At 44.9% G+C, this 13,070-nt stretch overlaps 1 protein-coding gene across 3 annotated transcripts in view; it reads left to right on the top strand.

The window, feature by feature from the left end:
* Nucleotides 1-1,389: 1,389 nt before the first annotated feature.
* The window catches only part of Rsu1 (Ras suppressor protein 1), a 229,299-nt gene continuing 217,618 nt past the window's right edge, over nucleotides 1,390-13,070 (top strand). The window contains exons 1-2 of one of the 3 annotated variants that reach the window (XM_029563956.1): nucleotides 1,390-1,561; nucleotides 1,774-1,885. In XM_029563956.1, coding sequence (XP_029419816.1) covers nucleotides 1,777-1,885 — 109 coding nt within the window. In that variant the 5' untranslated portion in view covers nucleotides 1,390-1,561; nucleotides 1,774-1,776. The remainder of the gene's footprint in view (nucleotides 1,562-1,773; nucleotides 1,886-13,070) is intronic. The other 2 variants (XM_029563957.1, XM_008833892.3) reach the window with 2 other exon arrangements.

Raw genomic sequence — 13,070 nt, 5'->3', positions numbered from 1 at the left:
TCCCTGTTCAGCATGGAAGAAGCCAGAGTGGTCTGCATCCTGATTCACTATTGGCAATTTGGGTAACCTCTTCAGAGGATGGTGTGATAAGAATTAGGAGCTGGGAACTGCCTAGGCAGTTAGAGTAAAAAGATCCCAAAGAAAAGTAGCCATTAGCAACATACTCTGTTCCAAAGGCCAAAAACGTCAAAAGTATTTGGGAGCTCTTATCTAGTCCGATTTTAAAAGATTTTAAGATTATCTCTTCAGAGGGGGGAATGTTAGAATAGCCAAAAGCCCCATAAAAATAAATAAATAAATAAATCAAAGAAGAAAGAGTACATAAACTTATCAGAAAAAAAACGATGGAGAGATATGGGAGGAGTTGGAGGGGAGGGAGTGGGCATGGATTTGATCAAAACACTATGCATGTATGAAATTCTCTATAAATTATTTATTTAAAAAAGAAATAAAAGTAGGTCACAATACAAGTTGCTAATTCAAGTGTGATAGTCTCATTGGAAATGCACTTTAACAAGAAACTATTGCATTCACATTTACCCCAGTAGTTCAGTGCTTGGATATGTATGTCTCTAATGTGTATCTGTTTATCTGTCATCTACCTATTACTTGTGACATTGAGCCCTAAAAATTGCCTCCGAGAATAGGTTTTCTATCCAGAGGATAAGCTACTACTGGGTGACGCAGATCGAGCCATTGGGAGACAAGGCCAGTAGCTTGGTCAGAATTTAAAAATTGGTTGCTATGTGAAGAAAAAGTGCAGAGTTCTAGGAGTCACGATTTCACGTTCCACAGGTGTAACAGTCAACTTTGACTTCTTACAAGGTTGCCTCTACTGTAGTGTCTAGCCCTGAGGGAGATTCCAGTTGCTCCAGATCAAAAGGTCAGAGGGGAAACAGCCAGACTCAGAAACTTGTGGGCCGCCAGACCAGTCATGTTCCTGATGCAGACCTCCGCTTCTCCTAGGTCTGTGACAGGCAGTTTACAGAGGATGGACTCGGGGTAGCAGTCTCTGTGCCCGGGGGTTGCAATGACAGTAGCAGGACCAGAAGTAACTGAGTCCCAGATTTCCCAGGATAGGGCCCAGCTTCTACTGTCTCAGTCACTGCCCCTCTTCTAACGCCAGCGCTCCCAACTTCCCTGCTTCCGCCCACAGTACTTTGCCCTTCATCCAACCTACTGAGCATGCTCTGAGTCTAATTCTCATGCGCTAAACACGGCCCAATCAGAATCTTCAACCTGAAAAGGATGGGTTGCCCCTGGGAGAGAGGCGGAGTCTAGGAGCGCAATACGGAGCATGGTTGGCCAGCCTCAGGGTCCACATCCTTCTGCGGGCGGAGCCTTGCCCGGAGCCTCGTCTAGGAAACTGTTCTCCTAATTTGGGAAGTGTGGGCCCGGGAGGGGCGTGGAGCTGGCGGCGGCCGTGCGCCTGCGCCGTCGCGCGGCTAGGGCGTGTTCCTGGTCTCCGATCTTGGTGTTGCACCGATCCAGTGCTGCACTTTGCCACCCCGGTGCATCCAGCAGGCTCTCCACGTCCACCGGTCAGGTGCTGCCCTCCGCGGTGAGTGCGCGGCCCCGCGTGGGTGGTCCCGAGTGGGGCGGGCTGGACCCTCCCACCCCTTCCCCTGCCCGGCGCCCCCGCGCCGGACACTCGCCTCGGGATGCCCACTCCCCAGCCAGGCAGACCCAGTCGGGGCGAGGCTGCTTCCCGCCCTGTCCCCTCACCTTCCTGCTGTCACCCACGTGCCTGTATTTTCTCGTCCTTGGTTGCAGAACATGTCCAAGTCTCTGAAAAAGTTGGTGGAGGAGAGCAGGGAGAAGAACCAGCCGGAAGTGGATATGAGTGACAGGGGCATCTCCAGCATGCTGGATGTCAACGGCTTGTGTAAGTTCTCGCGGTCTTCACCCTGAAGGGTTTCCAAGTTTGCGGTCCTGGGGGAGCTCAGCAGGTCTTGGATCAGCCTCGGCTTGTAAGCGTCACTTGTCAGCATCTGGGCTCTGAAAGTTTCCAGCCAGAATTTGGTCTGCTCCGACTGGAAAACAGGGTGAGGACCGGACAGGAAGCTTGCTGCGGTTCCTTACCAGCTGTTAAGATGGCCTTGAGTCAATTTTCCACATAATGTATCTATTACCATTAAATATTCTTATTTGTCTTTCTGACTCTTCGCTAGGATGGTCATTGATCGTGAGCTGATGGCACTCAAAAGTTGTATGATTAACAAGAATTCTTGTGCCTAGAGTATTTTCAACATTCAGTCTTCATGGTTTGTCCCAGGGTCATTTCTCCTTGCCTCTTCCCGCCTGTTCACTCCGGTGCACTGAGTTTGCCACCTAGCCTCCACTTTAACGGTCTAGTTTAATCAGGGTGTTGCCCTGAGTGTTGTATTCATGCTACCCATCCTTAGAACCAGAGACTCCAAACTCAGGAGCTGAAGTGGCCTTGAACACTGACTGCTACATGTGCCCCTCTGATGGGCCAACTGCTCCTGCTGGTCACATCCACTTACTGCCATCGTGGGAATGTTGGCCCAGTGTTGCCTTATTTATTTTTTTACTTTAAGAAGCCTCAAACCTAAGTTTTTATTCATGTTTGTCTGAGTATGGGTTTGTGTACATGTGTTCTAGGAGGCTTGAAGAGGTTGTCAAATCCCCTGGAGCTGGAGTTACAGGTGGTTGTAAGCTGTCTGATATGAGTGCTAGGAACCAAACTTGGACCCTCTACAAGAGCAGTATGCATGCTCTACGATAGAGCCATCTTTACCACGCCTCCTGCGTGCATTCTTTAGAGTCCTGTCTGGAACACAGTAGGTACTCCAAAATGTTTGATGAATAAATGGAAGAGTGATAGGTTAAGTCTGAGTTCATGAGAGCCCAACCAAGGTAGGACAGCAGAGAGTGAATTAGGGGAGATGTCCAAGGGACCCTAAAGAAGGGGACAGCTTATGATGGAAGGAGGAGAGAATCAAGTTTACTGTGAGCCTGTGGTTTGTACTTGAGGCACAGGCTGGAGTGGATGCCATTTATTTGACTTGGCAAAAATGGAGTTGTAGATAACTTGCATCTGGTGACAGTTAGGAAAAGTCCTGCGTGAGCTTAGGTCTTTTACTTGTTAGCATCCTGGATTTTTCAATATGTGTTGGGTCTTCTACAGTAAGAATGGATTTGTGAGCCAGTGGTGGTGCAAGCTTTTAACCCCAGCACTCGTGAGGCAGAGGCAGGAGGATTTCTGTGAGATTGAGGCCAGCCTGGTCTTACATAGTGAGTTCCAGGCCAGCTGGTGCTACAGGGAGACCCTATCTCAAAAAGTCCCCCCTCCCTGGGGCTGGAGAGATGGCTCAATGGTTAAGAACACTGGTTGTTCTTGCAGAAGACCCAGGTTCAAATCCCAGCACCCACATGGCAGCTAACAACTATCTGTAACTCCAGTCCCAGGGGATCCGACAGCTTCTACACAGGTGCACTTACCTACATACAGGCAATACACGCATATACATAAAAAAGAATAATAAATAAAATTACAAAAGAAAGTCCCCTCTCCCCAAATAAAGAATGGATTTGGGATTGTTTATGGCACTGAATTGGCTCCTGAGGATGTAGATGCATCCTCGTGGCTACTGCTTAATGTGTGATTGTGATTTTTTGGGGGGGTCCTATTGCTGTAGAGGAAGAAGAGGGTAAGCATAAAGCAGGCCACCTTGCACATCTGTGTCCTGCATATCCCCAAAGTTCTCTGCCTGTCACATCCTTTTCGCTAGGAGCTGAAGTATGAGTCTGCTTTGAGCAGAGCAGTTTTATATAGTTTTAGAAGAGAAGACTCCATGTAATATTAACCAGTGGGGAAAGTGGCCTAGCTATTTCAGTTCAGCTCCATTATCTCTTTGATGCATTGGCTCTTATTACAGAAGAAAAGATAGCCACTTGCTTCCTGAAAAAAAAATGTGTATGGTATAACACTGAGTGGTAAAAAGCAAGGTCATTCTGAAATTGTTCAACAAGTAGATAAGGAAGAATGTTAGTGCTTCTTGGAAAACTCAGTGGAAGTAAATTTGGAAATCTCACCCCCTCTGGTAGTGTTGGTCTAGTGGGTGTCTGTATTCTGTTAACTCCTTGCCATTAGAACTCCCAAGAGTCTGGAGAGTTCCAGAATGTTCCTCGGCTGGCTTTATTTATTCGCCATGCACTGGGCTGGAGGAATAGCCCAGTGGGAGAGCATTTGTCTAGAATGTGTAAGGCCTTGGGTTTCATCCTCAGTATCACAAGAATAATTTTAAAAAGGGAGTTAATTAGTCATGTATACAGTGCATCTATTATATGACATAGTTACTTTATAATTTGGAATTCCCATATTCTTTATCACAATTTTTCCTGTAGCTTTGAAGTCTTATACTTTTTTCCTTTATCCAGATTAAACACAGGGAACAATTAACTTGTATGTAGAGAATGGTTATTTCTTGCATCGTAAGCTTTCCTTTCATTGCATTTATTTCAATTCCCCCAAAATTATTTAGAAATTCTGCTTTGAAGACAAAAAGGAAGGATTTGTAGTTCTTTGAAGTATCCGGAATTCCAGTCTTTCTGCTTGGGAGAGCTCAGTTTTAGAAGCACAGCACAGTACCTCCTCAGATGTAGTTACTTTTATTTCTTTGCTATAGAGTCTCATGTACCCCAGGATGGCCTTGAGCTCAACTCACTGTGTAGCTGAGAATGACCTTCTAGCTTCCACCTCCCAAGTGCTGAGATTAGGGGCTTACACCACTACACTGGGTTTATATTGTGCTGCAGATTGAACATTGGATGTCCTTCATGCTCAGTGAGCTACGTCAAGTAGTTACCTCTTGAAAGATGCTTTGAATTTGTGTACCAAAAGCTCCTGATGGGGACAATCTGAGATGGAGAAAAGTATGAGGCAACTTCTACATTTTCCTGCCAGAGCAGTCAGATTCTAGGGACTCAGATGGAGTCCTGAGAGGTTCTCAGGGGCAAGGGCTTGGAGTTCCATAGGATGGTTCCAATTCTGCTCCTTACAACTAACTGTACCCTTAGAGAGACTATTTTATCTTCCTCAGCCTCCAGGTCCTCACTGTTAAATGGGGATGTCAGTCGCCACTCCATAGGACTAGTTGAATGTTAAATGTAGTAATGCACATTGAATGTGGATTGCTAATGTGAATGTCCCCAGAGAGTCAGTGAGCACCAGATATAACAAGTTGCAGCATAGTTGTCGCCCTGAACCACACACTTAACGTGGTTAATTAGACTGAAGTATTCATGTCCTTTGTTGCAGTTTCATACGTTGCCTATTAGAACACATATTTTGGCACCTTTTTTGACTTAGATTGCTGTTCTTCTGAAATTTGTTCTAATCCTGCTTCATGTTTTAAACGTTTTTTATCCAACATGAAATCTGTACATGTATTCTTCTTAAAGTTTCTAAGTGTGACCCTGTATCCTACTCATTTTGTTCTTTTTATCAAGAAGAAAAAAAAGAAAACAAGCAAACAAAAATACATTGCTACTTTTTTGTTTGTTTTTTTAACAGTGGAAAAGCATTCCTTAGGGGCATCTGTCTCCACACCTGTATTTACTGTTCGATAAAATCACTTTTAAGACCTCCCATGATAAAATCTTAAAAGACCTCCCATAATTGGCTTCCCAGAACCCAGGGATCCCAGCAGTACCCATGGGAACTTTTTTTCTTTTCATTTTTTTTTATTTAAGTATTTTGTACCTTTTAAATATCTTCAGGTTTATTTCCTGGAGTGCTCAGTTTCTTATCAGTCTTTCTTTTTTCCAGCTGTGCTGGACAGCTTTAGTGTCAACTTGACACACCTGGGTTGAGGTAGCCTCAACTGGGGAATTGCCTTCATTGGACTGGTCTGTGGCTATGTCCTTGGGGCACCTTCTTAATTGTTGAGTGATGTGGGAGGGCCCAGCCCACTGTGGGTGGTGCCGCCCCTGGGCAGGTGGTCCTGTATTGTATAAGAAAGCAGGCTGAACAGGGGCCAGAGGAGCAAGTCAGTAAGCACTGTTCCTTCATGGCCTGTGCTCCAGCTCCTGCCTCTAGGTTCCTGCCCCGAGTTCCTCCCTGGGCTCCCTGATGAACTGTAACCTGGGAGATGTAAGACAAATAGACCTTTTCCTCCCCAAGTTGGTATTGGTCAGAATGTTTTGTCACAGCAATGGAGAAACACACTAGGACAGCAGGTTAGATTAAAATGTCTCTCAGGTACACCTCTAAAAAGACGTAAGCTGCAGAAGTGGTCTTTCTAAGTGGCCATGCAAAATAAGCAGCCAGCTTCATCACAGGCAGGTGGTACTGTTTCACAAGCCCTGTTAAACCTTCTAGGAGTGCCTGTTAGCAGTCCAGGCTGTCTTTGGGAAGGAGCAGAGAGCCTGGAAGAATGTGTGATTTTAGCTATACTCTGTATTAAGGTCTTTATTTTTTTCCCTCCTATAAGTGGCATGTATAGGCCTAGCTTTGTGTTTGAAAACACACAGGAAGGCTTGTTTCCCTCTCTTCTGCTGACCCTCTGTCCCCTTGCTAATTCATGGTGTTGAGAGAATGGCCGACCTACCTGTCCACTGGCTCCACTCTTGTATCACCTCCTCTGGGACGCTTCCCCATCCTGAGTTTTAGCTCCCCATCCCTTTAGACTGGTAGAGGTATCTCTGCTATAGTGCTTGGAAAGTTCTTGTTTCTTTTCAATTACATGTATTTCTTAAATGTATGTGTGTTTTTCCTGAATGTATGTAAGTGTACCTGTGTATGCAGTGCCCATGGAGGTCAGAAGAGGACATCAGATACCCTGGAACTGGAGTTACAGATGGTTGTTAGCTGCCATGTGAGTGTTGGGAACTGAACCTGGGTCTTCTGCAAGAGCAGCTAGTGCTCTTAACCATTGAGCCATCTCTCCAGCCCCTTGGGAAGTTTCTTAAGGAAGAATGTTAATTGCTTTTAGTTAAGTAATTTAGGCTCCTTACGGTAGACAGCGTAACGTGGGAGAAGGCGCATTGGCACTGTCCCCTTTGCATTCCTCTTCAGTTTCCCAGCGGGAAATCGCTCACATGATAGAACTGCTAAATGTTTTGCTTTTATTTTATACCACTAAAAATACAGATGTTTTATCAAGATGAGACATGAAGATAAGAAGAGATGGGATCTGTTTGCTGCTGCTGAACTAATAATGACATTTTCTATTTTTACTTTTTAAAATTATTTTATTATTTTTATTTTATATGTATGTCTGTATTGCCTGCATGTAGGTAAGCACACCCATGTCGTGCAGTGCCCGCAGAGGACAGAAGAGACTGTCAGATCCCCTGGAACTGGAGTTACAGACAGTTGTTAGCTGCCTTTTGGTTACTTGGATTCGAACCCGGGTCTTCTGCAAGAACAGCCAGTGTTCTTAACCGCTGAGCCATCTCTCCAGCCCCCATTTTCTATTTTGAAATGGACATTTTTGCTCCATTTTGTAGTGGCTTTTTGACTGCTGCTTCTTCTTTTTTTTCTTTTTCTTGAGACAAGTATTATTGTGGACCCCAGGCTGCTTTGAACTTGTGATCCTCCTGCTTCAGCCTCCCTGTATGTACTGATATGGTCAGGGCAAGGACATCTAGGGTTGCTGGAACACATTCTTTTTCTCCACTGTTGTAAAGAATTAAAAAGTCAGGAAAAGCAAGGTTTCAGTGTAAACATACATACAGACGAGAGAGAGAGGGAGAGGGAGAGAGAGAGGAGAGAGAGAGAGAGAGAGAGAGAGAGAGAGAGAGAGAGAGAGAGAGAGAGAGAGAGAGAGAAAGAATACACATAGCAAAGCACACAAAAAGACAGATTCCCCAGGTTGAGGAGGGGACCCAAAGATAGTGTCCATGTCTGCCCAGAAGGTTGGGGGTCATATGTTTGGACATGAGATGGGTTGGTTTCCTTTTCTCCCTCAGAACAGGCTAGTTTGGACAATGACAGGGCATTGGATAATTCCAGCAAAGACAGGGAAGCTGATTGGCTCCTGCCAGAGGACCCCACAGGTAGAAGATTCAGAAGTCCTGCTGAATGGTTCCCTCAGCCCACCCAGTCTTTGTCCTAGGGAGGAGAGGAGCATGTAAGTTAGCCGTCTTCAATGAAGTGAAAAGTACCTTACACCACCTAAACCCTCCCTTCCCTGTCTATCTGACTACGAGGAATCTGTCTGACTCCTGATGCCTCACCACAGTGCGTGGCTGTGGCATGTTTTATGTAAACAGATCTTTATTATTGTTATTTATTAGTAGCTTGAGTGACTGGGCAAATCACTAAGCCTCTTTGAGCCTCAGGTTCCTCTTCTATAAAGTGAGAATACTCCTAAGGTCTGTAAATGCCTAATGCACCACTTGGTACATACTAGGAATAATGTTTGCTGTCATTACTTTAAAAAAATTTCATTTATTATTTTTATTTTATGTGTATGTAAGTGTACCTGTGTGATGCAGTGCCCACAGAGGTCAGAAGAGGGCATCAGATCCCCTGGAACTGGAGTTATGGATGGTTATTAACTGCCATGTGGGTATTGGGAACCGAACCTGGGTCCTCTGCAAGAGCAGCCAGTGCTCTTAACGCTGAGCCATCTCTCCAGCCCCCCCCCCCTTTTTTTGAAACAAGGTCCAGCCTTGCTGTCATTACTTTTGAAGCTGTTACTTTTTTTTTCCATATTAAAAAATATTTGTGTGTGTGTGTGTGCGCGCGCATGCGCGCGCTCACGCATGTGCACATGTGTGTCATAGCTTGAGTGTGAAGATCAGAGAAGAGCTTACAGGAGTCGGTCCTCTCCCTCTACCATGTCAGTCCTGGAGTTGAACTCAGGCCATTAGGCTTGGCAGCAAGCACCTTTACCCGCTGAGCCATCTGGCTGGCCAAAGCTGCTATTTTATGGTTGTGTAAACACTGCACTGCAGTGTTTATGACTTTCCAGTATTCCTTGCTCAGTGGTCTCAGCTTCTCACCACCAGGGCCCTTATTGCCTCATTCCTCAAAGTTCCATGAAGTTCAATGGCTGTGCACAATGTGCAGAGATCAGAAGCCGCTGTGGCCTAGCATTGTTGCATTCAGAGCTGTAATGGTGCAGGAGGGAATGGGGACAGTGGGTATTCACAGAACTTTAGCTGTGATGTGTGTGGCTCAGGTTCTACTGAGAATAGCAAACATACATTGAATATCGTTGGCAAATTTTCAGCTATTAGTTAAAAATATCATATGTCTTTAAAAAAGGAAAAAAAATAAGCCAGGCGTGGTGGTGCACACCTTTAATCCCAGCACTCTGGAGGCAGAGGCAGGCGGATCTCTGTGAGTTCAAGGCCAGCCTGGTCTACATAGTGAGTTCCAGGACAGCTGGGTACACACATGTAAGAGTTACTGAATACATTTTCATGCTGGGCACTACCTAAGCTCTTTAGGATTTCCTTTAAATTGAATTTTTATACAGTGATAAATTAGTATTTGCTATGTTAAGAAGACTGTAAGGTGTGTATTGGATAATAAAGTGGATTTTCCCATAAAAAGCCTTGTCACCCACTGCTTTGCCTTTGTAACCAGCTGTTATTATGAGAATGAGATTCAGTGTTGGTGTTGGCATTAGTAACAGCTGAAAATCACCTTGCATCCACTTTTCATACATTTCTTTAAGCCTGCTTGAAAGCAAGCCTGATTTCTGTGTGAGAGACCCACTGTTACACAGAGAACGCTAGAGCCCATTTCATGTCTTATAAAGGTTTCTTTGACTAGCGATTTTGCACAAGCTGACTTCTTTTTTCTTTTTTTTTTACATTTTATTATTTTTATTTTATGTGTATTCGTGTATTGCCTGCATGTAGGTAAATGCACCTGCAGAGGTCAGAAGAGGCTGTCGGAATCCCTGGGACTGGAGTTATGGACAGTTGTTAGCTGCCATGGGGGTGCTGGGATTCGAACCTGGATCCTCTGCAAGAACAACCAGTGATCTTAACCACTGAACCATCTCTCCAGCCCTAGATTAAATATCTTTTGGCTTGCTGTCAAGGGAAGTCAGGGCAGAAATTCAAGCAGGAACTTTAAGCAGAAACCATGGAGGAAACTTTCTTGTCTGGCTCACACGGGCTTATGCTTACCTAGTGTTTTATACAGCCCTGACCGCTTGCCCAGGAAATGGTACCACCTGCAGTCGGCTGGGCCCTCCTGCCTCAATTAATAATTAAGACAATGCCCGACAGACATGCCCACAATCTAGTCTGATCTGGGAAATTCTTCAAGTTGAGACTTACCTCTCAGATGATTCTAGGCTGTGTCAAGTTGACAAAGCTAATTAGGACAGTCATCTTCCCTTCCCAGGTATGATCAGAGGAGTCCAACACCCTCCAGCTTTCTAATTTCTCACCTGCTCAAGTTCAGTGACCCCAGAATTCTTAGGAAGATCTGAAGATGTCTAAGATTCTTTTCTCCCAAGGATATGTTGATCCTGGTTCTCAGAGCAGAGGGCTGTCTCGCAGTTCTGTTCTTGTACCAGTGTCTCATGATTAAGTGCTGAATATATGTGTGCATAGTGATTAGATCTAGCACCTGTGAGCCAGCTCAAGCAAACCCAGAGCAGGGAAGAGACTGTGCTGATCTCCCTGATTTTTTCTAAATTGCTATTCCTCTAGACACCCAGGAACTCTGTGCTGTGCTGATATTCTCTGTGCATCTCTGACATCCACACAACAATCCTGGACTAGTGCTTTCTCCATCGCAAGAACAACACCACTAGTCCATTGATTAAGTCAGCTCCAGAATTCAACAAATGTGTCATGGAACCCATTGGACAAATGCGAGTTGAACAGCAGCTCTGTGTGTGGGTCTACAGTTGGGAGAGTCACACAGTGAAAAGTCCTTGGCTTTCTGAAGGGAGTTCTTCCCTTTGGCCCTATTTTTATTGCCTTGGTCTGTTCAACATTTTACCAATGATGCTGGTAGAGGTCAGAAGAGGGTGTCAGATTCCCCTGGAACTGGAGTTATGAATGGTTGTTAGCCGCCATGGGGGTGCTAGGAATCAAATCTGGGTCCTCTGCAAGAACAGCCAGTGCTCTTAACCGCTGAGCCATCTCTCCAGGCCCCATAGTCAGTATTTATGAAAAAAAAAAGCACCACTAAAATGATGGGCCACAATGAATAAAACAAGATCAATAGAATGTCTTCCACTGGTTTGGAACACTAAGCCACATGGTATGATGAGAGACTATAACTGACCCACCTTGCCTAATCCACTGGGCCCTGGTCTGGGTGGCAGAGTGAGAGGCGCTCTTTGTGAGAGAGGGGCCCATCTGAGTTGAAAACGCTGCTTTATTTTTCAAAGCACAAGACTTTAACAAGGCTGAGAAATGGTTCTTCTAGAATGAATATCTGACCAGCAGGGGTCAGTGTTGAGCCTTTTACAGGCTGCAGAGTCTCAACTGTGCGCCTGTGTGTATCTGTCCTTGGGCATAGACCCACCATTGTGTTTCCAGGAGGAAGATGAAGGCCCGGTGGCATCTTCACCTTTCATCCCTGTGGTGGTTAAGTGTTGAAAAAGGTGCTTTCAATTTGAAATGTTGGTAAAGCCATAAAAGGAAAATAATAATACAATATCTACTTTCTTAAGTTCCTAGGGCTATCATAAAGAAATGCTAAAAACTAGGTGCCTTGAACAACAGAAAGGCATTTTCCCATAGGAGGTCCAAGATGAAGACACAAGCAGGGTTGTTCCTTTGAGGCATCTAGGTGGCTGTCCTCCCAGCTCCTTTTGGCCACACTTGGCTTTCCTCTGAGCATGCGCATCCCTGGGATCTGTATCCAGTTTTCTCTTAACAACAGTAGAGAACTTGGATTAGCCCCACCCTAAGGACTGTATGTTAATGCACTCAACTCCTTAATGACCCCGCCTCCAGATAGTCTTGTTATGAGGTCAGGGGGGTCAGGGCTTATCATCTATGTTAGAGGTCCGCACTGCATGTTCCTGAGTGCCTACATTCTACCATCACCTTTGGATGAAATGGGAAAGCACAAAGCTATCTAAACTCTGTAGAGTCCCCAGCATCACATCATAATAGTGTGTATGGAATTAGAATTAGAATATATTTAAATGTTTCTGACACCTCCTCTCTATAATACTGTGTTGTGTTTTGTAGCTCTGTAGAGCCAAAAAGCACCAGGCCTGGATGTATATCAAAGAAAAGAGCTGATTTCCAGGGTTAATTGGGCTGGCTTGGGCATTAAGTTTCAGAGTGTGTGTGTGTGTATTGCTGGTGATTGAAACTGGGGCCTCTTGTATGCTAAGCATTAGTCTACCACTGAGCTATAGCCACAGTCGTTTTTAAATTATTTTACGATAAGTTCTTATTAAGTAACTCAGGGCTGACCTTGAACTTGCTGTGTATCCCAGGAGGCCTTGAACTTAGTGTACCCCTCTTCAGCCTCCCGAGTAATTGCATTGTCACATGTAGCTCAGTTTCATAATTCCTTAGAACACTGTTAGGCAAATAAAGTATGTCACTGGGCTCACATGCCAAATTAGAAATCTGGGCTTACAGTACTGTTGAGTGTTAACTGTTGAAAGCACAGAAGCAGCCTAATCTCCACCTGGTGAGTAGCTGCTGAGCCCTGCCCCATCGCTGTGGTTTCCTGAAGAAACTATCAGTCTTCACTGAGTTGGTGATTACATGTGAGATCTTTTTTATATGATGTATATTAATTCATTTTCTTCTGTCTTCAAACTTAGAGCATTAGCTTATGCTCTGTGCAGCATGGTGCTGGACAAAGATTGTGTTGGGAAGATACCGGCTCGTGTGCCGACAGCATAGAACAGAATGGCAGTAGTGGTGATGTAGCTGAGCTGTGGCACTTCTTTTCATTTCCTCTGCTTCTCCGTGTATCTGTCCTTTGGACTCAGAGTAGTTTCAAATTTTAAGGGAGAATGGGGCCAAATGACAGGCACATTTCATCAGAACAGGTAGTTCATTACAAAGAGTATTTGTTTTCTCAGTTTTGTAGAGCGTATTGTATAGACCAGAGAATGGTAACATGGCTTGGAACTTCAGTGAGTGAAGTTTGA

The sequence above is a fragment of the Nannospalax galili genome, unplaced genomic scaffold (assembly GCF_000622305.1).
Source record: "Nannospalax galili isolate Female #2095 unplaced genomic scaffold, S.galili_v1.0 scaffold976, whole genome shotgun sequence".
Lineage (NCBI taxonomy): Eukaryota > Metazoa > Chordata > Mammalia > Rodentia > Spalacidae > Nannospalax > Nannospalax galili.
This window is presented reverse-complemented; position numbering and strand designations above follow the sequence as displayed.